General features: G+C 40.1%; 3 protein-coding genes and 1 pseudogene across 4 annotated transcripts; all 4 read right to left on the reverse strand.

Moving 5' to 3' along the window:
* Window positions 1–1,252: 1,252 nt before the first annotated feature.
* Window positions 1,253–5,556, reverse strand: LOC116251625 (54S ribosomal protein L37, mitochondrial). Of its 2 annotated transcripts, XR_004171718.2 has the most exons (3): window positions 4,959–5,556; window positions 2,206–2,292; window positions 1,253–2,115 (listed from the first exon to the last, which is right to left on the reverse strand). XR_004171718.2 is itself a non-coding variant. In XM_031625995.2 (2 exons), the coding sequence occupies exon 1, from the start codon at window positions 5,378–5,380 to the stop codon at window positions 4,973–4,975; it is 408 nt and encodes a 135-aa protein (XP_031481855.1). In that variant the 5' UTR covers window positions 5,381–5,555; the 3' UTR covers window positions 1,253–2,292; window positions 4,959–4,972. The 2 variants fall into 2 exon arrangements, 1 of the variants encoding a protein (XP_031481855.1); XM_031625995.2 differs by having other exon boundaries at window positions 1,253–2,292; window positions 4,959–5,555.
* Window positions 5,557–6,806: 1,250 nt separating this feature from the next.
* On the reverse strand, window positions 6,807–8,744 carry LOC116251622 (peroxidase P7-like). The gene is made up of 4 exons (XM_031625989.2): window positions 8,463–8,744; window positions 7,999–8,190; window positions 7,606–7,771; window positions 6,807–7,424 (listed from the first exon to the last, which is right to left on the reverse strand). The coding sequence occupies exons 1-4, from the start codon at window positions 8,673–8,675 to the stop codon at window positions 7,033–7,035; spliced, it is 963 nt and encodes a 320-aa protein (XP_031481849.1). The 5' UTR covers window positions 8,676–8,744; the 3' UTR covers window positions 6,807–7,032.
* A 6,869-nt stretch (window positions 8,745–15,613) lies between these two features.
* On the reverse strand, window positions 15,614–17,510 carry LOC116250553 (peroxidase P7-like). The gene is made up of 4 exons (XM_031624260.2): window positions 17,191–17,510; window positions 16,886–17,077; window positions 16,387–16,552; window positions 15,614–16,226 (listed from the first exon to the last, which is right to left on the reverse strand). The coding sequence occupies exons 1-4, from the start codon at window positions 17,386–17,388 to the stop codon at window positions 15,835–15,837; spliced, it is 948 nt and encodes a 315-aa protein (XP_031480120.1). The 5' UTR covers window positions 17,389–17,510; the 3' UTR covers window positions 15,614–15,834.
* A 5,342-nt stretch (window positions 17,511–22,852) lies between these two features.
* LOC116250552 (peroxidase P7-like) lies at window positions 22,853–25,263 on the reverse strand (annotated as a pseudogene).
* Between the last annotated feature and the right edge of the window lie 669 nt (window positions 25,264–25,932).

Here is a 25,932-nt window from a genome sequence, read left to right on the forward strand (position 1 = left end):
CACACATAAGGGACACAAATAATTACTGGAGCCCAAGGTATTAATGTGCTTACGAAAGTTGGAGGTAGCCACTAGGCGACCTTGTCCTCTCTCAAAGCCTGCTTCAGCATGTACTACATACTTGTGTTGGATCTGGCAGCCGCAGGCAGGATTACTTGGATGCGACCCTACCTGGTCCTTTGTTGCTGGATTTCCCTCAACTTTGGTCCTTTGTAGTTTCCAGTACGTAACACTTTTTAACTTGGAATGATTTTTAAACGAACACAAACTGTTGGGGCGGCCCTGCTCGCGTTTATACGGTGATGCATAACAATCATTTACAGCAGTACTACTGAGTGCTGTTCAATCCTCATTGATGGCACTGCACTGTTGCCGACGCAGGCTCTTTTATTTGCCATTCCAGAAGTTGGTGGTTTCGAATATCAAATTTGCTATGGAACTTCAAACGCCTCTTTTCACGTTCCTGACGCTTTCATTAGGCACACGACAGTTAGTCATGAAAACTTCAATAGATTGCGCTGGTAACTTTCCAACAAGGTGTACAATTCATGGTTTTTTGAGTGGTAAAATCTATTTGTTGTCAAAGGCCCTGACGACGTGGTTGAGCCTGGTGATGACTAAGGCCAGTGAAGATCAAGAACCAACGACGATCGTCGGCCGGACTGGGTTCACCAGGTAATGCCATTTAAAAAAGAAAATTAAACAGATTTAATGTTTATACTAATGTCCAGCCTTTTTTCAAACTATTTTTAAATGTAGAAAAAAAAATCCCGAAATCTCAATGTTAAGACACTTTAGAAACTTCGTCGAAGTTCCGATGCAACCTGCGGGGGCAAGGGCCCCCTAACCCGCCAAAGTTGAAACTACTAAAACAATCGGCCAGACAATTAAAAACTCGGTTTGGTTAAACAAGCATCGATTAACTAAGATTTAGGTACCAGCTAGGAAAAAAGTAGGTGAAAATAAAAGTGAAATAACTCAAATCCTATGATTAGATTAAAAAAATTGAGGCTACGACAACCAGTGGCGGACCATATGTGGCTAGTGTGGGAAACTATTGGTTGTCTCCAACCACTGCTTATTGGTAGATTGGTATCCCTTATTCATTTGGTACCCCTTAATCATGCCATTATATATTTGAAGGGTCTTAAGATTTTTTTGAATTAGTGCTCGTTGCTGCCATCGCCACAAACTATAACCACTCATTCTTTTGACTATCAATAATTTTGACTATCAATAAAGATGACAGAGGTGACAAAACCATGTAAGCATGCCGTCCGCATTCATTCATAAAAGTACAAGCTTGGAATCCTAATAAACATAGTCTATGACAACGAAACATACATGAATTAGAGGTAAAAGGAATATGCAAGACAACTGGAACCACTCAACATTTCTCAAACTCCTATTACCTTCCGGGGGGACAGTCAGGTTGAGACCACCAACAAGACATTGATCTGTATTGTTGTGAAAGTTACATAAACTGGCGAGCACCGATGATAAATTGCACAATGCATTATAGCAATCTTCAAACTCACAGATGTTGATCTTTTCAAGAAGGTAATGTTTGTCACAGGTGAAGGCAATGTTTGTCACAGGTGCAATCCCTTTCCGACTACAAATTTAAACACATTGAGCCAACCCACCAGCCAAGGGTGTGGATCCCATGCAGGCTTGACACGAGTGCCAGTTTCTGCAATTTCGTAGATTGCCCCCATGACATCCACTTTGTTGCACTAACCAAACACACCCTAGATTGCAACACAATCATGGACGAGCCACTCTCAAAGTAGTCCACGAAAGAGACAGAGGGAGGGAGAGAGACAGAGAGGTTAGCAACTTGATCAAGGAATGCTTGGAGAATTCAATGAAGGAAAACAAATAGGGATAGACATTTGGTGATTTTCTCCACGTTGACCTTCTGGACGATATTTAATGTGCAAACCACATTCCCACCTCATGAACTTGCTTCTAGTTGTCATTCGGAGGTCACACCATAAAAGGGGTATTTCAAAAAGTCAACAGCGTTCTTGTTATTTCTTGCTCATGGATATAACCACCAACCATCCCATCCCCAGATCACTCTATCATGAACACATAGAGCTACAAATATTCCTGAAAAAATCCACATTTGAAGGGGCGAAGTTGATCATTGGTAGAAACTGGAGAAAGTTCTCAAGAGATTTTCTTAAATAGATCGTGCACCTTCTGGGCATCCTGGACTCAAAGCAGCACACCATCACCATCATCTAGCAGACATCATTCTCGATAATCTATGCCCATCAATATGCACTGTGAACAACAAAATAGGTACATGAAAGGAGCACTTCCAATTTTTTAGCTGATCTATCAGAAAGGCAAATCGATGGGAAACTTACATATTCACCAGACAACACAAACCACTAAATTTGACAGAAGAAGGAAATAAAAAAACTATAATAAAAAGATTTCTGATCTGCAAAAGCATCAAATATGTCGCTGAATGGGCACAAATTTGATATATTGGGAGCAACTCAATAATCATGCTATACCATCAAACCAAGTCAAAACCATACAGTCTTAAGAAAATAAAAGCAGCTTTGCATCAAATGACACTGCAGAAGGTGGAAAGGTAATAGGAGCAGAGCAGCAGCTAAAAACTATCCAAGAATGAGGGATAAACAGCATATACAAATATTTGCCATTGTGTAACTGACGCTTGTACAGCTCAATAAATTGTGAAAATCAATGATGTAATGAATAGCTATTGTCTTTCTCCATAAACTGTGCTTACCGTCAAAGGAGATGACATCAATGGGATCACTTATTTGCTGTTTTTCCCAAAGCAAAAGCCTCATCGCTACAAATGGGGTTTTCATCTACTGGATATAGTAATATTAGTTGCACCTGTGATGTTCCAATAAGAAGGTCCTCAAAATTTTGTTTAATCAACTCTAGCAACACAATCCATGAGAAGTGGAAAGGTTTGATCTGATACATACAACTTGCTTATGAGCAGCCAAAGTCATTCATAACTGGCGTTGACAGCCAGGCATCTGAAAACCTAAGAGTTGCCAAGTACTGTAAATCCCTTGGGAATGAACCATAACTGTGAACCATAACCTCATGAGTCATGAGTGCTTAACAAGACAATTTTCAAAAATTGAAAAATGGTGGATAAATTAAGCTTAAGGAGATAAGAGGAACCCTGGTTGGAACAAGAGTGTCTATATATATATATATATATATATATATATAGACAAAATTTTTGGTCTGCACTGCATCACATGGTCATCAACAATGATGATTTAGGGCATCAGACAGTAGGAAGTATGTCTTCAGAGAAAGGCCTTAACATATATAAAATGGGGTGGATTCAACCTTTCGTTAGGACTTAGGACAGACCAACGTTGTCAAAATTGGAAATTGGACACAGGTCATTCAAGAACCTAAAAAGACTAACTGGGACTAGTCAATCTGTTCCAAGTCAATTGAATTATTTATATCTGAGGGATAAGTTGGCCGACCAATGACTAGACTGACTAATTTCTAGTTTGTTCAAATAGTCACTAGTTTGAAACACAGGCCAATAGACAACTGACTCAATCAATTGATTGGACTAGCCAGCTGACTAGTCGGGATTTTGACAACTAAGAGACAAACTACTGAGAAAATGTTTAAAGCAAGGGCCAACATACAGAAACACTCAAAATCTTCAACAGAATAACTTGTACCAGCTGAAATGATGGTTAAGTAGAAATGGTGGAGGACTGAAACTAATAGTTTGTTCAAAGTTGCTTTGTTACTAACTTTGAAGAGACCACTTGACCTTTTGAGTGAGTGAAACTTTGATCAGTGATGAATATCTTCTCTTGAAAATACTCTTTGCAGTTTTCAGGTTAATTGAAGAGCTTACACCTTTTTCTAGTTGATCACGGTGTGCAGTGTACACCTGATTAAGATGCTTAGTTGCACTAAGTTTCAGTTTATGACATGCTGGACGTATTACCACCACTGGTGTGGTTTTAGGAGGAATTCTTAAATGCTTGAAGAACAAGAAACGGTTAAGCTACTAATTTAATTATAATAAGGTACCTCAGAGTTATACCTCAAGCAAATGGAAGATAGTACACCATAGAGTCCATAAATGGCGGTCATTTAATTACAGGAGATTGTCTTCGTCTTTATCCATGTCTTAGCCATAATGTCTATAACACAAAAAAGGTTCTTCCTCACTAGAGGGAACCAATTCTTAATGAGAATCACTGGAATTGTAATGTACGGGTAACAGAGAGAGAGAGAGAGGGGTGGGGATGTGGTGGAAGGAGGTGGCGATCTAACTTATTTCTCCAACATTGTTTAGACCTTGGCCTTCTATCCGGCTGATTTCATTGTGAATTTTGAAATACTCCAGAGTTTTAGTTTGAGGAAGGGATATTGTTTTGTTTTTAGTTATGCAATTGAAGATAAGAAAGGCAGCCAGTAAATCACAAGACAGTAAGATACTTTGCAGCCACGTCAGTGTCAAAAGTAATGCTTTGTGCCAAAATAATACTTTTCTGATCAAACAACACTCAACATAAAAAACAACTGCATGAGATTATCAGGCGTATAGAATCATATGCTCATACTTAAACATGCAAACATTGTACAATGTGCAGATAGGGCTATGAACGTACAGAAAACTTCTTCATATGCAATCCATGGCCAACGAAACCAGTAATGCCAACATAGAACTTTAGGATTCATGGTGTGAGAAACAAAAAGCATCGTGAACCTTATGACCATCATAGAATGAACCTTATTAACAAACAAAATGAAAACAAACGCCCAGCTTCACGAACGACCATCAGTCGAACCTTAAGCCACAGAAGGAATGAAAAATCTCCAGAACCCACAATCGAAGACAACCAGTATTCAACAAAGCCCGTTAAAAAATGAAAAGGGATCAATTCCAGAGAGATATATGAGAGCCATACTCGAAGTCGGGCTTTTAGTGTTTGGCCCTAACGGAGTTGTTCTCCTTGATTCGAGCCCGATTGTCAAGTTTGCCAAAGCGCCTGAGGTCTTCATAAGGGAGGGTCTCGAGGTTCTTCCTCTTGAGCTCGCTGAGGGGTAGCTTCTTGTCTAAGAGGTGCCATAACCAGTCGGGGTACTCTGAGTCCGGCAAGATTTTGGGATCCGCGCCGTCTTTGAGGATGTTGGCACCCACCACCGTGGAGGCCTTTACCTCTTTGGAGAGCGTTTCAGCCTTCGGTGCGTCTGCACTTCCTCCTTTGCCGCCGCCGCCCTTCTTGGACTTGGGCCCCCCAACCGCAAATCCTCTGCGAGGAATCAGTGAGGCGCCGGAGGCAAGCGGTCTCAGCAGTCGTCTACCCACTCTAAAAACGCTCAGAGACATTTTGGCCTCCACTCTTCTCCTTCTTCACCGCCTCGTATGAGCTTCCTTCAGAACATATGTTCGTTTTGGTCCTGACAAGGGCGAGAGGAGAACCAGGCTCCTCCTCTTTGTCCTTCTCCTTCTCCTTCTTTCTCTCTCTCTCTCTTCCTCTCTTCCCGAGGAACCGGGTCCGGTCCAGACCTAACAAGTTTCCCTAGATGAGGGTACAAATGGGATCCAAGTCCTCGGTTTGTGAATTCCGAAGCAGGGTTCAAGATTATACTACTAAGCCGGCTGACAAATCCGGACTGGATCAGATCAGATACAGAAAAACTGTTATCCAACACAATCAAAAGGTGACTAAATAACATGCCACTTTAGATGAACAAGATTGCACCCCCGTTGGATTTTGGTTTCAGATGAGAGTCAGCTCCGATCTAATTCACTTTAAGTTAAATGCAAATTTACCAAGTTAGAGCTGCACCACAATCAACAGGATTTTCTTAAGGATGGGTGGACAGTTTGATTTCTGGATCTCGGTAGAGTCAAATTAAATTTTAATATAAAAAATATATTACGTAATTAAAAATTATTATTATTTTTTTAATATAAAAAAAAATCATTGGCTGGGCCGAGCCATTACCTCCCCCTTCCCTCTGCCCCTGACCATAGTTGTTCTCTTGTGTCTAAATCAACTTGTTTGGGGTGGTTGGCATCTCAATTTTGACCATCTTAGTAAAGTTAAATTTATTTTCAAACCTCTTTGCTTATGTTGCTTTGCGATTTATGCCCATTTGCTTATGTTGCTTTGGTGATGAATGCTATTTATGCCCATTGCAAAAGAATTCTTTCATTTGGTTACAATATTTAATTTCCACACGTACTTTCTATTTTCAAGTTATATAGGAAGCCAAAAGGTATTATTTGTTTATTTCCAAGTGAAGAAGCAGTTAATGACCCATTATCCAAATAAGAATCTTGTCTGGGGGGTTTTCACATGCATTCTTCAATTGCACTTTTTATAGTTTAGAACAGAACAATGTTCATTCTACACTCACTTTTGCTTGGTTAGCTATGCAAGATGGTATCTCCTTCTAATGCAAGACAAGAATTAGTATGAAGCGAGAATGTTTTTTGTTTTTGAAGTTTTTTTTTTAAAAAATCTATATTTGCTGCATAGAGACAGCTAAAACTTACCATTTGCTTCCGAAAAAGGATAAAAAATGCAAAAAAAAAAAGAAATACCTTAACCAAAAAAGCACGAGACAGGATCGGCGGGTAGTTCAAATCTATCGCAAACACGACCTCAGTTAGATCAACCATGTAAATCCCATTTTTGCACTTCTGGTTAAACATGTTAAGATAAAAACATTGAGATTGAAAGCTCCACTTATACATAATTTTTTAAATACAAGAACATGTCCGAAAAACATGAGAAAAGCACATCTAAGAGTAGAACAGTTATATTATTTACTGAAATTAACTTGGCAACATGCTGCCAATCAGCATACACTTACAGGAAATAACGCCAGAAAATAAATTGAAGACCAACATATTACACAAAGACCAAACAAAAGATCCGTAGGGAATGTATTATTTTTCTCAAGATACGTCACACACCACTGAATTTGGATTTAAATGACACAGTAATCAAGGCAATAACAGCCTTTCTCTTAGTTCACCCTCCTGCAGTTCTTCCTAATCTCGCCATTGTTGCCGGTGAGGGGCTTGATGTCTCCCATCTTGATCATGGCCGCAACGAAGTCCCTGCTGAAGGCATCAGAGTCTCCACTGTAAAGCCTAACTTGGGAGTCACTGAACCCACCGCTGAGCAGTTGCTGGTCGGAGTGGAGGAGGCCTCTCCTGGCGACGAGGTTCTTGTAGTAGTAGTTGTCAAAGCAGGTAGGGCTCTGCATGTCAAGAGGTGCCAAATTGTTGTCCCCTGAACCAGCGGTCCTTGGGCACCCGGCTTGCCTGGTTGCAGCAAAGAATCCATCTATGGTGGTCTCATTGTATATGCGGCTTCTGAAGCTGGTACACCTTGCCTGCCCAATGGTATGGCCACCTGGTTTCGGGAAACAAAGTAAGAGTAGCTAAGAGAGGGAAAGAAAAAGAGAGAGAGGAAGAGGACCCAGCTCCACTAGTCTCATTCTTCAAGACAACATCCTCGAGTATTAAACCTGAGAGAGAGAGAGAGAGAGAGAGAGAGAGAGAGAGAGAGTGTGTGTGTGTGTGTGTTTTCTTACCTGATAGAGCAACCATGTCTTGGGCAGAGAGGCCTTGGGCTTGGAAACTGGAGACAAGTTGATCGAGGTTGCTGGTGGGAGGTGGAATGCTGGTGTTGGCTGCAGCTTGGCTCGCTGTTAAGGCATCCCTTCTTCCCAGCTTCACGTTCCAACTTGGTCCGCCCAACTGTTTCACATCAATAACTAATATAAGTCCATTACGTCCATGATCAGCTTATGGTCTTTTCCTTAGCTTACAGGCATAAATCTTCAACAGAGTTGGATATTTCAATAGCCAAGGCCTGCTTCTGAACATCTTTACGACTTTTGAACCCGCTTTTTAGTTTTCAGTAAACTAATTGGAAGCCTCCACTTCTGAACTCGAATTTGGCAAGTGTGGAAGCAGTTAATTACCTCAACAACAGAGTCTCTAGCAGAGATTGCGAGGATATCGGCACAAGAGACGACACCAGGGCAAACCTCCTCCACTGCTGCCTTGACAGCATCAATCACCTCAAACCCTCTGGCTGAGTTCAGATTGGGAGCTGCCCTCTTCTCCCCAACGAATGTTGGCGTGTCATCCAGCAGCAATGATCCATCACATCCCTAGACCAACAAACATGAAATCATTCCCAGCTCTTCACGTATACATGTAGATATACATTTGTAAAAGTTGTTAGTCGTCAATCGTTTGTGTAACAAGTCCAGGACTGGATCGTTCTGGTAACTGTTAAAATCTATGAGGCGTGAAGAACAATTGCATGCAACACATTCAAAGGAAAATGATTCGGACCATGATTTATGAACGAGTAAACTATGCCAAACGATTGCCATTCGTCAAGCAAAATGAAATTAGGCAACGGAGACGGGATTCATACGTTAACAAAGCAGTCATGGAAGAACAGGCGGAGAATGGAGGCACCCATCCTGTTCTCTCTGGCCACTGCCAACTTGATCTGGTTTCGGACGGCATCAAGGAGGCCAGGGCAAGAGTCGCAGTAGAAGTCAGGAGTGAGTTGAGCAGAGGAGGTGCCAAGGAGGAGGGCCAGGAGGGTAAGACAAGCAACAAACTTAGTGAAGGAAGAAGCCATTGGCAGAAGCAGCTAGTAGCAGTAGCGAATGTCACCAAGGAATTAAGCACCCGGATATGTTGTTGGTGAGGGATGAAGAGACTACAGAGGTATTCCCCTTTTTATAATAGCTAGGAACTCTCTTGGCACCTAATCATTCAGGTTGACTTGAGCAAAATAAAGCCTTCCAGCCACTTCCTACCAAAAGAGATTGATGACTTTGTTGCCCCATGAAACATATCTATCTCGGGAGCCTATCTTTCTCTTTCCATACTTCATTCTTTGACTATCGGCCCTTCTTTTTTCTTTTTTGCTTCTTCTCCAAGAATATGTGAAGTACCAGCAAATAATGACCGGCCAAGTTAGACAAAATCTAATATCCGAACTGGGTCCGATCCCATGTGAAGTGAATTCACGTTAAATGTTGAGGAACCATAAAAAAGAGGGGATAAATTTTGTTGTTTGGATGCTTCTAGAGAGATAAACCCTTGGTCGAGTAGCTTGCTTCATAAAGACGAGCATGAGAAATCCAAATTAGTGGCTTATATTTTACTACCCATCAAAAAGAACAAATCGAATCCTGCTATAAACGTGACATGGAGTCCAAATATGTGCCTTGTTCCCATCCAAAGAGGAATTTGATAGTGTGAACTGAACGAAGTGACCGGAATCTTAGTAGGGACCAAGTGAAGCTCATGTTCGTCGGTTATTGGGGCATAAGGTACAACTACTCTTTGTTCATAATCAATCTATTGGAGTTGGACTTTTCCCCACATGTATCTCATATTTCAAATTCGGGTGGGATCCTACCAATTAGAAGATACAGATCTTGCTTTTGAAAACTGAATTCAGATCCAAAGAGCATACCATCTGACATTTATACTCGGACCTTTATCGGATCTCAAATGGATATCATATCCAATGGAAGAGACTGTTCAGGTGCTCAAACCGAGTAGTTGAAATAATCTCCATGTTTTTGCTGTTTCTAGGTTTTCTTATCCTGAAAGGAGAAAGAAAAAGAACGAAACAGGAAGTTTCAAAATCGACGGCTTCATATAACTTACTGCATGCCATCTTTTCCCCACAGCGTTATGTTTTGAACTCTTCCGGTGACTCTCCGTCAAGAAGAAGTTGATCATAAGAAAGGTTCAAAGGCTTCCAGAACAGTCATTTAAGGCGAAGACGAGAAACACATGGTCGAGAGCATAGAAGGTCAAAACGAAATCACCTACTGAAGGCCAACGGATGCATCCCATCATGCTACTGAACTCAGAAAGCCTGGATTTTTCAGAAGAAGCAAATGGGTGGCCATGGCCTGTATTGATGGCGGAAGAAACTTAACTTAAAGTTGATGATCTGATTACTCCTTTCACCACCCAACCAGCAGCCAGCTATGATTTAATTTGTAGACTTTTCCATGGAATCCCTTGATCGCTTAAGTTGATAGGCCAGATCGATCTCCAAGACTTTTCTTCTCACCATCTGTTCTGATTGACTGCAATATCAATTAGGACCCGAAACCTGGCCAGTAAAGTCCTGGAGGGGAGTGGTTGAAACTTGTTGCTTGAGACTGTGACTCCAGGCTTATTAGGAAGCCTATCAAAAGTCATGAGGTAGGCTCGCCTTTGCCCAGGGGAAGACAGACAAGCTGCTTATGGCTGAGGCCGTAGAATAGACAGATATGTCGGGTGCTGTATACTATATCTGACCTTGTTATATGAGTCATACTCGTACATGATTGGGTATGATTATTGACTAGTTCACATTAATTTTTTTTAAAGACAAAAATGAAAATGAAAAAAAGTAAAAGGACTGTAGAAAATATTTTTTATAAATTAGCGAAATGTCCTTTTATTTATTTTTTATTGCGTATTGCACGAAGGCAGCCCTAAATAAGGAAGGGGTCGTTACTGCTAATGACTGTCAGGCTGCACCATTAAGGTTAATGCACGAGTGGCATTTTCTCCATTTTATATAAGGGCATTTCTTGTTTCTTTCAAGGAATTTTCATTTTTTATCAAAAAGTAACTTTTTACTTTTTCAATTTTAGTCTTTTAAACGGAGGTCATTTTGTGGTTTTCCCTTTTTCCGGTTCAGGGGCATATTGGTCTTTTGGTTGTCTCATGCGCATTGAATTGAAGTTGCTCCAGGGGGGATATCTCATTTAATCCCGTTTCACATATATTCAGGAGATTCTATTTACATGTTGAGTTAATTTAGCGGAGAATAGCTTTTGGTGATCCAATAAACAAATGGCTCAAAGTTAGTGCCTCAGACTTTATTGTTTGAAACGGTTGATTCAGCGATATTACTATCCAAAAAGCGATTTCGCCATCTTGAAATTCAAACTAGGCAAGCTTGCACGGGATATATGATTGGGATGAAGAAAGATGCAACTCAAAAGCGGTGAACTCCATTTGCAATGTCATTAGTTTTTATGCGAATTAAAATAGAAACAACTTTTCTTGTAAATTTGGTGCTTCATTTCCCACTCCACCTAATGATGCAAATGGAGATGCTGATTTTTCAGGAGTTTCTTACAACTTACCCGACAATTTTGACCAAAAGACGCGTGAAAAAATGTCGCACGAATTGGGCTTCGCCGTCGGGCTAGCTGTCCATGGAAAAACGGTTTCTTGGCCCTTTTCAACTGAAATTTACTCACTGTATTGTGGTGGTATTATTAAATTAATTAAAACGATCCTTCTCTCATTAGTTTGCATTCAATTTGCTCCTTGCCGCTTAGCCTTCTTCCTCTTCGACGTCGACTTTTCTATTAAGGAGTTTTATTGTAGTCGATCTATAACAGAAACAAGCTCAAGCAGTTTCAGAAACTGCCATTTATTTCTTTTAAGATGTTTGCCTGAATTCAAATGGCTAAACATACATAACTCACATATGTATGAGCTTGTACTTGTTACTCCATCTGCTATTCGCTTTTAGGTTGAGTTGGTTATCCAACGCATGTCCCGCCATTGACAACCGAGAAACGCTCCTGCTCTTACCTTTAGACTTGTTCTAATGGGGGGCGAAACAACAGGGGCAGGTCACTCGCCGTCGCCGAAGAAGAAGGTGGAGCAGTTCACACCTCTCTTTCTCTCTTTTGAATAAATGCAGATGAAATTTATGTTGTTGAACCATTTAATGATTCGATACATGTTCATGCTGGGTAAAAACTTAAAAAAGTTAAAGCTATAAGGCGTGTTTGACTCCGGTTGGTAAGAGGAGGTGATCACCGCAGATCTGCTACTTGCTTCAAGGAAAGGGAAGCAATGGCCGCCACAGAGAAGGTTGGTCACCCCTTCAACCACGCGTTTTACCAACTCCAGGCGTTCCTTCTGCCGGCGACTACTTTACTCCTTGCACAACTGCTGCTGCTGCTGCTTACGACTAGGTCATCGCTTCACACCGCGTTGGGCTCAAAAGTATTTTATCATTATTGTTATGATGATGAACGAGAAGAGACATAGAAGGTTTGATGAAGAATGACAGAAGAGGGATTAGGTAGAGTATTACTATTATCACATATATAAATGATTTTGAAGACCTAGTGACTATAACCTTCATTGAACGGAAGAGCTGGTGAATCGGTGATCAAGACGTGGAGTTAGCAGTAAGGATCCGAAACCATGCACATATATTATGGCCTCTTTAGGCAGAGGTTGGTCATGCCCGTGATCTCCTAACCGGTGAAATGTTTAGCCTTAGTTGAGGAGACCTTTATTAGGGATGTAAATGAATCAGATGGGAATCAAATCGATATAATACTTTTTACCCTGGATTCATTAGATGTTTATGTATTCGGATTTAAATTTGAACTCAAATGCGAATGAAGAAAGTCTATACTATGCATATCTAAATCCCATTTGTAAATGCACACAATCTGAATCTGACTTTTAAGTCACATCAGAATTCACCTTGAAGTGCATTATCAAACGACACTTTAGATGTGGACACTGACTAAGCTTGGGCATCCACAAACTCGGGCCTCACGACCCAAAACTCGACTGGAATAACATTAAAACATATATTTTTAATATAAATTAATATATAAATATAATTAATCATAATAAAATATATAATTATATATATAAATAATAAAATTTAAAATACTATTTAAATAGAAATTATTGGACTGAATCGATCCGGCCTGACAAGTTATCCTGTCGACCCAAGCCTAGGCCAGACAATATTGGCATATTGGTGTCATTCCTTTTGCAACGCAGAAGGTTGATACTAAAGAAAATCAAAATAGAGATTGGCCGCCTACCAGCCCATGTCTCCGCCAATGCACCAACCCCCTTTTGAGAATAATTATAAAGCTTATTGAATAAAAAGAAAAGTATCAATCCTTTTCCTTTCTATCCCAATCTTTTCAATTTTGGAGATATTGAATTTACATTGAATTATCAATTCTTTTTGTTTACAATCAAACATGTTTGTTTTTTTGCTTTCCCTTCTTAATTAACCAACTAAACACTAGATTGACTACCCTTTCCTTCGCGGTTAGGATAGGTCAGATTATTCCGCCGGCCTTTTGAAAGCACCACCACTGTCACCGAAGTCCAACATGCCTTAAGCGGCGTTTTGGGTGCGTTCTGCCTCTATTCCAGAGTATCATCCAAAGGCAGCTGAAATGGTGAAATCCACCCCGCTTTCTGCCTGAATGTCAAACTTTGGAGCTCCATTAACTTAACTGTTTGATTTAAGCGGAGCACGTAGCCAGATGATAGAGCTCTCTTCTTGACTAGATTTTGGTCCACTTTTCATGGGCGCCCCCCCAACCTTCATTGTATTAACTTGTCTTTCTCTGGCTATTAATTAATGAATGTTTGACATTAGTTAGCTAACGTTGGGGCAGGTTCACTATACTGCTATCCTGGTCTATTCATGGTTTCCGTTTTCATAAGCATGGAATACTCTACAACGACATAAAAAGATAAAATTTAAGCTATGTGACTTTGACATGTATGTTTAGTTGAAGATCAGGATTTTTACACTATAAACAATTCGCAGACTTCTTTCCTTATGCATATTTCTTTTAGAATGGGAAGATCTGGATTGACCATGTATGTTTGAGAGGGAGAAGTCTATGCAGTAGTTGGAAGCTAGTGGCGGCCCATTTGAAGACCAAAGTGGATATCACTGTAGGTGAGTAACGGAAGGAACGGAAGGAGGATAACGAGTAGAGTAGTTGAACATTCTTGAAGACCCAGTTGTTGCATTCTTCTCTGTTCCACCACAAGCAACTGATAAGCCAAGAAGGCCAAAAGGGAGAAGCCAAAACCCAGACATGCCAAGAGAGGGCGAAAAAGAGCCACTACTGAGAGGTTGCGAGATAGGTGATGATAGAAGAGAACTAAACGGCGATGGAAGATCAAAATTGACCAATCGTACTCGAATTCCATGAATATGTAAGTTAGACCAAGATGGGCGTCCGCAGTTTGAAAACCAGCTCAGATAAGGAGGCAAATAGTATAGGCCAAAAACAAAGAGCGCAAAAGGCATTGAACTCTCTTTGTTAAGACCGAGAATTCCTTGTTCGTCTTTGAAAACAAAAGGCTGCTTGTCTATATGTTGATGAAACAATTATACGTGCAACTTCACTACTTTTGTCCAAATCTTGCCTTGGAAGAATATCATGGCTCTCTGCTCTAATTTCTCTGAATGGAATTAACTTGAAAACGGAGGACCTAGTTTGCATTTCCTCAATTGAAAAAGCATGTATGGTTTTGTTGGAAAAGGTTTGTGCTCAACGATCTACTCATTGCCACAGCAATGGCTTTTCACCATCCTTGTCAGCTTCAGGTGGAATTAAATTTAAGGAATACCCAGCTTTATATACAAGAATTCAAGGGATTGTAGTATGCAATCTTGATACGTTCCAGCTATAGGCTTTGCTGTGAAGAGTCAGTTTATGCAGAACCGAGAAGAACTCATCCGCTGGCAAAAAAACGGACTTCAGGTGTTGAGGGGGACTATATTCTAGACATTATGCATTGAATAACAAAGTAACACACCTCAAGAACTTTCATATTCCTCTGACGTAACTTGGGCAAGATATCATATTTATTATGGATTGAACAACAACAGGAGGATATGCAGGTTTTCATGGATTTGGTCTGGAGTTCCTACCATCTGTTGTAATGACCCTATGCTCCATAATCAGGCAAAATATATTGAAGTGGGTAATTTTTTCAAGTTATCGACTTCCCGACGGCATAATTGTTTATGCAAACTGAATATTGTATGACTGAGACACCACACCTTTAAATTTGAGATGGGTGCTAGAGATAAAGGTGCCACATGTCAGACAAAGCGAGAATGATGTAGAAGAAAGAAAACCGATTTTTATAGAGAGAAAGCAGATCACCAGAATAATAGAACAGAAGTTCATTCTAAGTTGAAATCTGTTGTGATACATGATAAAACATGACCTGCAGAAAGAGGGGGTAAGTGAAGGAAATCACGTATTTACACATGCTCGTAAGCAAAAATATCTCTGTAGATCTGTTGAATGTATCAAATCCAATGATTGTCCTCAAAGAAATGAGAACACGACTAGGGAAATGTCTTCTGTATGCAGAACCTTTAAGAAGGAAAACAAGGAAACCTCAGCTAGATGTTCAGAGTGTAAGAAGTTGTCCTGACGTACGTTCAATCCGAACCAGACCACGTATTGTTTCATGTATTTTGTGGATTTCATTTACTTTTATTGCAACGTATCGTTTGTAAATGGATAATGAAATCCCTTCAAGGGGCGTAAGGCGATCAGGAAGAATACCGGCTCATATTCATGGGGTGGTTGCTGTCACACTCGAGCGCGTTACAAACAGTGACAAGGACACCTGAAGGAGGTACTGGTTTCTCCCACATAAACATTAGAAAAAAAAAATTATGAAATGCATATGCTCTACGAATGGGCTAATTCTGGACTGCAGAAAGACAAATGTTTTTTATTTACTGAAATTGGCAGGTCGCCAATTCATCAAACACCTTTCCTTTTGCTTCTTTTAGATTATCCACTAGGCTGATTAACGAAACACTTGTCAATAAGGAACCTATTCAGGGACGGGAAACAGAGGAATAGATAGAAAATATCAAAATATGATTGCGCGGATCAGGCAGGGCAAATCCACGCTTTGCTCCTCTACCACGAAGAAAAAGCATTGGCTGCTTCTTAGTTCACCCTCCTGCAGTCCTTCCTGATCTCCCCATTGGAACCAGTGAGAGGCTGGATGTCCCCCATCTTGGTCATGGCGGTGACGAAGTCGTTCTCGAAGGAATCAGGGTCTTCACTGTAAGCTCTCACTTGGGAATCTGTGGAGCCACCATTGAACAATTGCTGATCAGAATGAAGGAGGCCTCGCTTGGCAATCAGGTTATCGAAGTAGCTGTTGTCAAAGAGTCTTGGGGTTTGGGAGTCAAGAGGTGCCAAGTTGTTGTCCCCTGAGCCGGCGATGCTGGGGCAGAACGGTTGCCTTGTTTCGGCAAAGAAACCATTTATGTTCGTCTCATTATATATGCGGCTTCTGAAGTTGGTGCACCTTGCGAAACCAATGGTGTGAGCGCCTGCTTGCAGAAAAAAGGGAAATAAGTAAAAGTGAGAAAGAGACTTTCTAATAACATTTCAAGCCTCATAAGAAGCTGTTAGAAGGCAACAGCAAAATGCGATGATCACAGAGAGAGAGAGAGAGAGAGAGAGAGACAGCGGGAGATTGAGATTCTGTACCTGACAGTGCAACCATGTCTTGGACAGAGAGACCATGTGACTGGAAGTTAGAGATGAGTTGATTGAGGTTGCTGGTGGGAGGTGGGATGCTGGTGTTTGCTGCAGCTTGACTCGCTGTCTTAGCATCCCTCCTTCCCAGCCTCACATTCCAATTTGGTCCACCTAACTGTAATATAATTTCAAGACAGCAGTTTTTAATCATTTGGATTAGTTTGTAGTGTTCTCAGAGCATAAGACATTTTAAAAGATATCATCTCAAAAGCAAAATAATATCCCTGAAATTAGATATCAAGTTAAGATCATGATAAGATACTGCCATGTTTGTTACATTGAGCATGGGAACCAAAATCTTGTCTCGCGTTCCACCAGCATACAACTAATCAAAGAGATTTTCAACAGGAAACATTCTCTGCGATTCCAAGCTCTCAATGGTGAGGCACCAACGTGCACTTTTAAAAGCACAAAAGCAATACAGATTTGCCATTATGGAAGCACTGACCTCAACGACGGAGTCCTTAGCAGTAAGGGCGAGTATATCAGCACATGAGACAACACCAGGGCAAACCTCATCCACTGCTGCCTTAATGGCATCGATCACCTCAAACCCTCTTGCAGAGTTCAAATTCGGAGCTGCCTTCTTTTCACCCACAAATGTTGCTGTGTCATCTAATAGAATAGATCCATCACATCCCTAAGACCAAACAAAGAATATGGCTGGTCAGGCATTTATGCGTATTTTATGCAATATATACACCCCTTAATCTTATACATATATAAAGTAGGTTGGGGGAGATCAGATGGTACGTTGACAAAGCAGTCATGGAAGAAGAGGCGAAGCAGGGAGGCTCCCATCCGTGGCTGTCGGTTTACTGCTAACTGGACTTGATACCGAATGGTGGGCAAGAGGTCAGGGCAGCTCTCCTGGTAGAAGTCAGGGGTGAGCTGAGAAGAGCAACCCCTCGCAAGGAGGAGGACGGCAACGGAAAGAGCCACCACGAGCATGACATGGGAGTTAGCAATTGTCAATGACTGCTACTGGTTTCTGGTTACAGGCTACTGTTTGCTGACGGAAGGGATGTCTTGACAAGTGAAGACGCGGTGTGATCTCCCAGAGTCCCAACATTTATAGCAACTTCATGAACTGAGTTGCATTGGCCTAATCCTACCGCCTCCCTCCCTCTCTCTGTTTGTTACAGTGCTTTCTTCTTAAGAAAATCTCAATCATTGTGCAATGTGGAATTTATGAGCAAGTTGAAAGAAGCCTAACCCACCACATAAAGAGTATATACGCAATAATGCAAGTCCACTAACTTAATTGCTCCTGTTAAGTTGCTTAAGAAGTTGCCGACGTTTGATAATTGAGACATAAAATGTTGATCCTGAAAGAACAAACACAAGGCTATAAACACAAGAAATCAGAAGGTAAACCACAGCTAATGTTCCTGGTTTAAGTAGCTTAATTACGACACTTTTTACAGTAATATCACAACGAATCAAACATATTGTATCCAAATAGCACGAGCCTCATCTGTTTTAATACTTCTGTCATGCCATGGAAAAGCTCAGAAAACAGAACAGAAGGGCAATTGAGACCCGTCTTGAGCTTGAGATTCTGCATTCCGTCTAATAATCAACCGCAACAATCATTTTGCTATACATCAATACGAACAGAAAACTTGGCTAAGGCGCCCACATATGTCCTATACACTTTTGGGCAAAAGAAAGCATGCGCACACACACACACGCACACACACTGCATCTCTAAGATTCTTTTAGCAACGAAAAGTTCACAAATTAAGTACTATTGTAAAAGATTTAAAAAATTTGTTTATACATTTGATACCATTAAATGTTGAATGCAACTTTGCTCCCTGTACAATTTTCAAAACGTTTGCTTCAACATCTCGGTGATATACAATTGACTTCATATTGGATCAAATCCCAACAACTACCACATTGCATATTAAAATATAATCTCGTTGTACCTTTTGGACTTCTTCAACAGAGAGAAAGGTTCACTCTTCCTTCTTTATGTTCTTCTTTATGACAAGAGAGGTGCGCCACTGTCATCCCCCCAGAAAGTTTACCGGGAGCGACACTTCTCTGCTGAACTTTGTTCAGAGCTGAGAGTAGGGAAACTCTCAAAGGTCGAACATTGTTGGAAGCTGAATGTGGTTACAATAAGACAGGTTAATTGGATAAGAATTAATTTTGGTCCAGTTAACAATCAAAACTGTATTTCATGTAACAATTCCTTGCTGAACTGCTGAATATTCGGGTTTAGTACATGTAAGAGTCCGATTTCGTTAGGTTCTCTCATTTTGTACCTTTAAAAGTAAACTTATTTTCGAGTAGGAGTTCATGAAATGGTTGCATCTTTGCCAAATGTACTACATGGCGTGCCTCTATTATAGAGGATCTAGGAAATGGGTGCACTAAAAGATAAACAAATGCAAGAAAGACAAAAACACAGTTATGGACTTAAATTACGCAAAGTGATGTATTGCCATGTATCAGTTGTTCGTTATTAAAAAAATTAAATTATACATAAAAAAAAAGCCTTCTAGTAATTCCTATAAGCATATTGCTGGTGATATATTCTTATTCTGTCTCTCTCTCAGTTTTTGACCTGCTGCTGCTGTCTGGCTGGCTCCTTTCTCTCCCCCTTCCACTTTCCCTCCCAGCTCTCTCTTTCCTGTAGTTCGTTTCCTGTCGATCTTTTGCCCTATTTTGTTACCCTCTCATTGTCGAATTTCCTCTTTCTTCTCTCTCTCTCTCATATGGGGCATTGAATCAAAGGCTTTGAAACATTTTGTTTTTTGTTTTTTTTTTCTTTTTTCGCCAAAATGCTCTACAGAAAACAGTAAGATAGAGAAGAAAAGATAAACCACAAAGATGCAAAACACATGCAATATTAGTTGTGATTATAGGGGCTGTTTGGTGGCAGTAACATATTCTTACTGTTCAAAAAATAGAGCAGATTCATGGAATATTTTGTTACAATGTTCCATGAATCTGTCATATTTTTCATGGGACAGTAACTCATTACTGTTGCCAAACAATGGTCAACTACTTGGACACCACCACATGCTATCTTCTTGTTGCTCTTTTTTCAGGGTGATGAAGAGATCGGCCCACACATGGTGATAGTGGTAGCAGATGCACGATTGATTCAAATCGGGCCTGGTTGTCTATATCTAGTGCATTTCTCCTTTTTTGACTCAATATTTTTATTCTGTCACACTCACAGTCCAAATTAATGAGTGGCACAATATGAACATAAAACAAGCAAAAAGGTCCTGCCCACTGAAAAGGCAGCAGACCTACCCACAAAGAAAAGAGAACGAAAGAAGAAAGGGAAACTCTTATCTAGGCACGACTAAATTAAGCATTATGTGTTTGTCAAAGGCCTCCACTCTACCTACCATGATTCGGGCATATCCTCAATTTTGGGTGAAAACAACGCTGCCATGGCAGGAAAATGCATGAGAAGGTGGAAGAGGGTGTGAGTCGTGTTTGAAGCAAACGCCATAAGTGATGCATGCTTTGACAATTGGGAAGATCAAAATGGTACTTGCATCTCTTTGGCCTAATTTCTTCGTTAAACATTTTTTTTTGGGTGTAATTAGTAGACGCCAAAGGCAGATACATGATATGGCATACAATTTTTTACATGTTTAATCAACAAAAAGCAAGCTAGTTGTTGTGCATGGCACTCACGCATGCATAAAATGAGTATTATTCGAAAAAAGATGTGTATAATGCCTCAGAAATAAGCCAACCGTATAAAACGGCAGTTAGACATGTATTTTTTGAAAAAACACCATAAAATAAAAAACGTGAAAAAACACATATTATACACATTTTTGGCGTTTTTCATATTTTTGTTAATTTTTATTTTTTATAGTTTTCAGGATTTATTAAATGTTTTGAATTTTGTAAAAATTTACAGATATTCTCGAGATATACAACTTTGCCGTACACAATATATGATAATCCATACACAATATATGATAATGATTTAAAGTAAGGAATAAATCATCATACTTGTTCGTATTACAAAAATCACATGACACAAAAATAGTTCTATACAGCTCTGGCCCCGCAAAATGGGCTAGACATATACAATCTGGTGCTAATATTGTGACCCTAGAGCTCGAACCGCCGCCGCTCTTTAGACTGGCGATATAGCTTAGTGCCAGTGACAAGTCCACTCAGGTAATATTGTTGCGCCAAAGATGGAACGTTAACTGCCAATACAAGCGCCACAATAGGTTTAACCTGGGGCTTTTTTTTTTTTAGCGCCAGAAATGAAGGAGTACCCTGTAGGGCAAATGAAGGTGAACTCTGGCGCTAGTTTGCACTAAAGACACAATTACATACACCAGACAGGCGCCAGTGAGTAGGCTATCAATGCTGAGATTTTGCGTCAGCCGTAGTCATGAAGCGTTTCAAAGAGTTTAACAATGTGTTTAGATTCAAAACCCATGCATGACATAGTGTATCCAATATTAGGTCAAATGATCCATTTCTACTCAACCATATAAAACAATATCTAATAAAATAATAGAATTCAACTAAGCAAACTTGTGGCCATGTCAGTAGGGGGAGCCAAGGTTTGGGGTATTTACCATCCCCTTCCAGCATACAACATAACATACACAAGCATACTTTATCAAGTTCACAACACTTATTTAAATGACATGGATGCTCCTTAATACGGATGATAAGATATCCGATTTGAATTAAATATCTAACTGAATGATTTCGAAGATATTAGAAATGAAAAAAATTAATATCCAATCAAGAAGTTAGATTGAATTCAGATTAATGAAACGACATCCGATCAAATTCAGATTGGAACTAGTTTTAAATAAGTATCCTACATCCAATGCTCATATATGAATGCAAAACCAGATTTTGATTGTGAAATTGGATTTCAAATTCAAATTCAGATATGTCTTCTGTATTTGAATCTAAATTCAAATCTAAGTATATGGATATGCAAAGAAACGAATACGGTTAAGAGTATATCAGATTTGATTTCGATCGTTGACATTCCTACTCCCTAACCTCTAAATGCGTATGTATGCCCATTTTCGTGCACAGCTTGCATGCCTGTTAATAAATGAATCGGCAAAGATCATTCCTCAACGAAACTTCTATTTCAGAAATTACCCGAAAAAATAAATAATAATTAACTAGTTAATTTCACAAAAGTACTCCAAAAATATAGGGACGCAGATCCATATTAACTCAGAATAACAAGTTAACAGCAACAAAGCAACAAACAAAGTTAAGTAAAATAAAGTAGAAAAGGACAAGAGAGTCAGCATAAGGTGACAAAAGTGTGCCACTACGTGCGGATAGACCTCGCCATCGGGTCGGCCCAAAACCTGGGAAGTCGAGCCCAGGGCTCGGGTTTATAATAAAAAATTATTTTTTAAAAATATAAAATAAAAATTTGTGAATATAAAAGATATTTTTAATAATAAAATATATTATTAATAAAAAAATTATTTAAAAGTTATCTAACCAGATTGGGCTCGGTCGGATTGACCCGGGCTGAGTTTTTTGGGCCTGGACTCAGACCCAGGCCTATACTAAAACAGGTACCGGGTACCTGCCGTTGGCCCGACCCGGCGCCCAGGTTTACAAGCGGAGGCTACTAGAGAGAGATACAAATAAAGAGAGGGAGAGCAAACAAAAATAAGATTAATATGATATTGAAAAACTATCATAGAAAGTTACAAGCTAGAGCGAGAGAAGATAGGTTTATGTGAGATTGAATAGATAGCGGAAGATATAGATAGGGGTGTGGAATGGTGGAGGCAGACATATTTAGGTGAGTTGCACTCAATATATATTTGACATTAGACATTTTATATGTAAATATGGAAAAATTTAAGTTTAACCGATATGTAATTAAAGCGATGTTATATGAGCACTTGCAAACACATGGATGCCCTTGGAGGTGTGGCAAAGATGGGGACTGAGAAATAACAGTGAGGCTGAGAGGGGAGAGAGCGTTGAAGGAGGAAGAAAGGAAAGGGAAATGAGGGATGAGGAGAAAAGGGAGAAGTTTTTTCAATCACTCTTTAAAATTTCAAAAGCAACCCCAATCAAGATTCTAAAATATTAAAACAAATGTGGTGGAAAAGAATGACACAAGAGAAGAGAAGAGAAGAGAAGGGTGCCTGTCTTTTCATTTCTCTTGGTGGTGACTGCTCTGCTCGCTGCTCCTTTTATCCCGTCCCTCTCTCCCACCATGCAAGGAAGACCCTTTCTTTTTACTAGATAATTACGTTGCCCTTCAATTCACGTATAGACATTCTATTCTTTTCGTTTTTTCTTTTTTTTTTCTTTTAAACAATGAAGGAAGGTTAACAATCCACCGCCTTTTTAAGATTATACTTAGGTCAGAGATTCCATCACTATTTCACAAAAGGTTGAAAGGGAACGTAAATAGATCGCAACACGATGCTCAATCATTGTAGCATTACTTCTATTACGTCACCAACTCATCATGCACTTATACAAAGAAAGCATGATCGACACAAGATAGGCGAAGAAGAATTATGTGACTGCAAATTATGCAGACATAAACAAAAGCACCAGAGCAAAGGTGCTCCTCATGAGTTGACCACCCTGCAGTTCCCCCTGATCTCCCCGTCGGTGCCAGTCAGAGGCTTGATGTCCCCATGTTGATCATGGCGGCGGCGAAGTCCGTGAAGAATAAATCGGTGTCGTCGCTGTAAGCCTGAACCTGGGAATCGGTCATGCCGCCGTTGAACAGTACCTGATCGGAGTGGAGGACACCGGCGGTGGCAAGAAGGTTGGTGTAGTAGGCGTTGTCGAAGTACGTCGGGGTCTGTATGTCCAGAGGTGCCAAATTGTTGTCCCCGGAGCCCGCCGTCCTTGGGCACACCTGTTGCAGAGAGCTACCGACAGAGCTGTCTATGTTGCTGTCGTTGTATATGTGGGCTCTAAAATTCACGCATCTTGCCAGTCCAATCGTATGGGCACCTGCTTTCACAAGCTTGTTAGAAAGAGACGAGTGCTTCATTTCATATGAATACTCTTTGTGTACAGTACTTCTTATCAACCGTTTAAATCGTAAATTAGATGATTATAGAAGAATACCAACACATCAAAAAAGTCTTTCATGCATATAAATATATAGGTAAAAGTGCAAAGTAGAATTAACTGGACATTATTGGGCTTGGCATGAGTTATAACTTTGGGTTTTAATTAAACTCAAATAATTGATGTATCGACATCTTATTATTTGGTTGTTTTCTTCTTCGATTTCTTGACACAGTAATGTAAATTAAGAACGGAGAGGGAAGAGAGAGAGAGAGAGAGACAGATTGGTAGGCATAGATTAAGTACCAGAAAGAGCAACCAAGTCTTGGACAGAGAGGCCGTGTTGCTGGAATTTGGAGACAAGTTGATCAAGGCTGCTGGAGGGAGCGGGAAGGTCGGCGTTGGCTGCTGCTTTGCTTGCTGTTCTGGCGTCCCTCCTCCCCAATTTTACGTCCCAGCTGGGTCCTCCCAGCTGTTTCCAAGCATCAAGTTCACATCAGTACAATAGCGCAAAGTTTTATATATATATATATATATATATATATATATATATATATATATAGAGAGAGAGAGAGAGAGAGAGAGAGAGAGGGAGAGAGGATCTACTAGGCCAATTTGTTTATTTGTATACAGACGACAAATTTCATTAAGACTTTAGTTGACATAATTTAAGAATTAGTTTATTTATATATATACATTTATTTATATAAAAAATTAGATTTGCCATTCAAAGATCTAGCCTTCGTTGAACGGGCAGCATTTTAGCTGGTCTTCGGTGGTTGTTTGATCTAAGTCCAACTACATAGATAAACTCAAAATGTGAAAAGCAATTAATAACTTAAAAAAAGCAATGAATAAGTCGGATTTTGTAAGAATTGAACATTTAATGGTCTTCAATTTTTGGGGTCACAAAACCTGTTTTACATATCGAAAAGTAATACCGATTTTGTTTAATTCGTGATTCTTTGAACGTTCTGAGCGCAATTGGACGCACAGCCACAGAAAGAAACTGATCAATCACGGACTGTTTTAGTGATGATTTATTACTTCCATTGTATATCCCGTCTTTGTAACTTCAAAGGCGACCACCTTTTTTATTTGAAAAAGACGCCATGGAAATCTTACCTCCACAACAGAGTCTCTAGCAGCAATGGCTACGATGTCAGCACAGGAAACGACACAAGGACAGGCTTCCTCTACAGCGGCCTTGATGGCATCGATCACCTCGAATCCCCTCAGCGAGTTCTTGTTCGGTAATGCATTCTTTTCTCCTGCCATGGTAGTCGTGTCATCCAGCAGAACAGAGCCATCACACCCCTATCATAGATCACACAGGATCTTTTCAGATGCCATTTCCGTTCCAACTAAACAGTCACAAATCTCGTGCATTTTTGCAAAATCTCAAAGTTCACACAATACAAACAATCGTCAAATATGGGAAAGATGCGAGGGAGAGAGAGAGAGGTTTACATTAACAAAGCAGTCATGGAAGAAGAGGCGAACGAGGGAGGCTCCCATCCGTTTCTCTTGTTCAAGAGCACACTGGACCTGGTAACGTACTATGTCCAGGAGATTTGGGCAGCTATCGCAGTAGAAGTCAGGTGTGAGTTGAGCAGACGAGCTCCTTAGAAGGAGGAGGCAGAGGAGGAAGGAGAGGGCCAACTTTGAGTGAGCTGAAATTGCATTCATCATACAGAAGGCTGACATTTCTCCAGAATATCAGCAGCTAGCAAGTATTGCCTTCACAACTTCTAATGCTGGGTACTCTGATCAGCTGATCATCTGATCCATTTATAGCTATCATCACCTGTATGTAAGCGTGTGTGTGTGTGTGTGTGTGTGTGGAGTTAGAGACAAGAAAGTTTTACTTACGTTTCTCCTCCAGGCAAGAAATGAATAGGTTTACCAAGGAGAATCGATCGACTCATGCCGAACCTATCTAAGTAACTTCCAGTTTGCTTTACAGCAATTCCATCAATCTGTTAACCGAGAATCGTGAAGGTAGAGAAGACGACAGAGATGATGGGCACCGAAAAAAGAAGTCTATAATCTATAGACAAGTACTTTGATTGAGAGAAATATCACTCTGTTTTGGTTTCTTCAACTAGAAAAAAAAGAAGTGCATAAGAAACAATCCTTTAATACGGCAATTTATCGGGCAAATCTCTAAACACAGCCATGAACCATATTGTCTTTCTTTCGTTAACGCCATGTAAACTAAGCTCAGCCGAAGGAAACATTTCTTTTCCATCGATGGCCACTTAAATTTTTTAAAAAATATATTTGAGTTTGTTAAATTTTGTTGAAATGAAGATTGAAAATAAACAAAATTTGAGAACGTGATTACCGATTAGTGAACATTTAAAAATTGCCGATTTAAACTTTTTGTTGTTAGGTCCTCATCAAGTAGAAATATAGCTAGAGCCCGAGGGGTGTAGCATCGTTCGTTTAGCTGGTGGG

This window comes from Nymphaea colorata, chromosome 3 (genome assembly GCF_008831285.2).
Source record: "Nymphaea colorata isolate Beijing-Zhang1983 chromosome 3, ASM883128v2, whole genome shotgun sequence".
Lineage (NCBI taxonomy): Eukaryota > Viridiplantae > Streptophyta > Magnoliopsida > Nymphaeales > Nymphaeaceae > Nymphaea > Nymphaea colorata.

Bases quoted from the DNA above. Each gene is read 5' to 3' on its own strand.
- LOC116251625 (XM_031625995.2), bottom strand. From the start codon at position 5,380: ATGTCTCTGAGCGTTTTTAGAGTGGGTAGACGACTGCTGAGACCGCTT.
- LOC116251622 (XM_031625989.2), bottom strand. From the start codon at position 8,675: ATGGCTTCTTCCTTCACTAAGTTTGTTGCTTGTCTTACCCTCCTGGCC. The intron at 7,772-7,998 runs GTAATTAACTGC...GATGTGAAACAG, and splicing joins CTAGAGACTCTGTTGTTGAG to TTGGGCGGACCAAGTTGGAA. The intron at 7,425-7,605 runs GTAAGAAAACAC...TCCCGAAACCAG, and splicing joins AGACATGGTTGCTCTATCAG to GTGGCCATACCATTGGGCAG.
- LOC116250553 (XM_031624260.2), bottom strand. From the start codon at position 17,388: ATGCTCGTGGTGGCTCTTTCCGTTGCCGTCCTCCTCCTTGCGAGGGGT. The intron at 17,078-17,190 runs GTACCATCTGAT...GTTTGGTCTTAG, and splicing joins TCCATGACTGCTTTGTCAAC to GGATGTGATGGATCTATTCT. The intron at 16,553-16,885 runs GTCAGTGCTTCC...ATTATATTACAG, and splicing joins CTAAGGACTCCGTCGTTGAG to TTAGGTGGACCAAATTGGAA.